At 42.4% G+C, this 2,788-nt stretch overlaps 1 protein-coding gene across 1 annotated transcript; it reads left to right on the forward strand.

The window, feature by feature from the left end:
- Positions 1-2,235, forward strand: EAH_00066110 (hypothetical protein; the record flags this gene model as incomplete). Its single annotated transcript, XM_013392763.1, has 3 exons — positions 1-1,009; positions 1,699-1,800; positions 2,108-2,235. Coding segments are annotated over 3 exons (1,239 nt in total), but the record flags the coding sequence as incomplete, so codon positions are not given.
- Positions 2,236-2,788: the final 553 nt, after the last annotated feature.

Raw genomic sequence — 2,788 nt, forward strand, 5'->3', positions numbered from 1 at the left:
CAGCAGCAGCAGCAGCAGCAGCAGCAGCAGGAGCAGGAGGGGGAGCAGAAGGAGTGGGAGGAGAAGGAGCAGCAGGAGAGGGAACAAGAACGGCAGCAGCAGCAGCAACAGCAGCAGCAGCAGCAGCAGCAGGGTTCTATTGCTGTTGGGGCCCCTCTTCTTTTCCAAACCCCCCGCTCGCCGGGGCCCCCACCATCAGGTGTATCAGGGGCCCCTAAGGGGCCCCAAGGAGATAGAGAAGCAGCAGCAACAAGTGGGAAAGAAGAAGCAGCAGATGTTGAGATGTATGTACACCGCACGCTGCAGCACCTGCTGCAGGGTGGAGCACATCTTGTTGCTCGTCAGCGCATCCGTCTTGTCTTTCGCTTTCCCAAGTGCATGCAGCAGCAAGTAATGCAGCAGCTAAGTGCTGTTGCTCCTCATTCACAGGCTGCGCCACACAGCACCAGCAGCAGCAGCAACAGCAGCAGCACCAGCAGCAGCAGCACTGAAGGGGGGGCCCCTCATCAAACGGGGGCCCCTTATAGGGGCCCCTTTGTTAAAGCAAATTTGCTGCATAATGAATCCAGAAGAATTCATCAACTCCCCGAAGGGGGCCCCCAACATCAAGGGGGGGCCCCCCTTGGGGGCCCCAGTGGGAACCCTAGAGGGGGCCCCCCTGGGGGCCCTAGAGGGGGCCCCCCTTTAGAAGAAGAGGGGGGGGCCCCTGTTATGTTAGGATGGAGTAAGGGGAGGGGGCCCCTTGGTGGTGGAGGTGGGGGGAGGGGGGCCCCCTGTGTTAGGGGCCCTTGTTTTGAAGGTTTAAGTTTTGATGTTGCTGCTGCATCGGAGAGAGAAGAAGACAGAAAAGTTTATTTAAATGAAGATATTATCGAACTACAGCTTCCTTTTCTGTCTGTTAATGATGTCTTTGTCTCCGAAGCAAATGTAGCTAAGGCCCTTTATGCAGACATTTCAATTGATGGAGACACCCGAAGATATAAAAGCTCAGGTGTACTCGTATCCACAGGTAAGCAGCAGCAGCAGCAACAGCAGCAGCAGTAGCAGCAGTAGCAGCAACGGCAGCAGCAGATGCAGCAGAAGCAGCAACAGCAGCAATGGCAGCAGCAGAAGCAGCAAAAGCAGAAGCAGAAGCACCAGCAACAAGAAGCAGTACTAAATGCTGCAGCGGTGGAAGCAACAGCAGTAGCAGCAGATGCAGCAGTAGTAATAGCAGCAGCAGCAGTTGTATCCTTAGCAGCAGCAGCAGCAGCAGAAGCAGCAGATCTTTGAGTATAAGCAGAGACAATAAAAGAAAAAGATAGTATAAATCAAGCTTCATGGTGTTAGGGTGTACGTGTAGATGGATTTGCAGTGTATGCAGTTGGGGTGTATATGCATGCGTTGTTGTTTTATAATAGCAGAGGGGCATTTAAATTAACAAAAGAAGTGCTGCATGCATGCAGCACTTCATTTCTCGCTGCTGTTTCTACTATAAAAACATGTGCTGCTTCTTCTACTTGCTTCAGCGTATGTTTCTGCATGCATGCATGCATGCATGCATGCATGCAGAAACATATGCTGCTGCTTCTACGTGATTGGGGTGTATGCATGCATGCATGCAGAAACAAATGCCGCTGCTTCTATTTGATTGGGATGTATGCATGCATGCATGCATGCATGCGGTGCTGCTTCTATTTGATTGGGGTGTATGTGCAGGTACGGGTTCGAGTGCGTGGAATTATAATATGGGTGCCGTTGACAAACAACAAGTAGAGACAATCGCGAAAGAAATATTTAAAAGGAGATCTGCACTCAAACGTCAGCCTAATATCTATTTATATCTTTATATATATATATACATTTATATATCTTTTATTTATTCACATATATATATATATGTATATGTTTATCTATTTATCTATATATTTATGCATATATGTATACGGATATATGTATAAACAGATACATACATATATATATATATATAGCATTATAGTGTATGTCTTCTAGTATATGCATGCATTGTAACGCATACCTTCTAGTGTATGCATGCATGCATGCATGCATGCATAATTATATGAGTGTATGAAGGGGCTCTGAGTTGTTATTTGGGGTGTACGTGCAGCTGAGTGTGACGAATTGAGCGACTTGGAGTTGCAGCAAATTGTCGTGAAAGCCAACGAGAAACTTCTTCTTAACCCCGAAGCACTTTGCATGCGTTTTATTATTCGAGAGCCGATTGAAAATAGGTAAGAAAATATATTATTTATCTTTTCTAGTGCATTATTTTATGCATATGTTAAGGTATAAACTAATGCGTATGAATGCATATATATATATATATATAAATATGTATATATGTATGTAAATATATATATATATGCATGTATGTATATATACATGTATATATATATATTATATAGATTTTTATATGTGTACGTATGTATGTATATCTAACGTAAAGAAACAGCTGCATATACACCCTAAAATAAACACAAATAAACACCTGTGTTTAAATAGCAACATAAATACAAATAAAGAGCTGCATATACACCCTAAAGAAGAGAAAGACAGCTGCCTATACACCGCAACAAATGAGAGAGGAGAGCGTCTTTCTATGTGTTGGAGTGCTGTAGCATAATATGTTTACAAATTTAGTAATAGAAGCAAATTATATATTATATCTAGTTTATACGTAATATATAATATATAAATATATAGTATATAATATATTATATATAATATATAATATATATAATATATAATACATAATATATAATATATAATATATAATATATAATATATT

Source organism: Eimeria acervulina, genomic scaffold, assembly GCF_000499425.1.
Source record: "Eimeria acervulina Houghton genomic scaffold, Eah_scaff2347, whole genome shotgun sequence".
Taxonomy (NCBI): domain Eukaryota; phylum Apicomplexa; class Conoidasida; order Eucoccidiorida; family Eimeriidae; genus Eimeria; species Eimeria acervulina.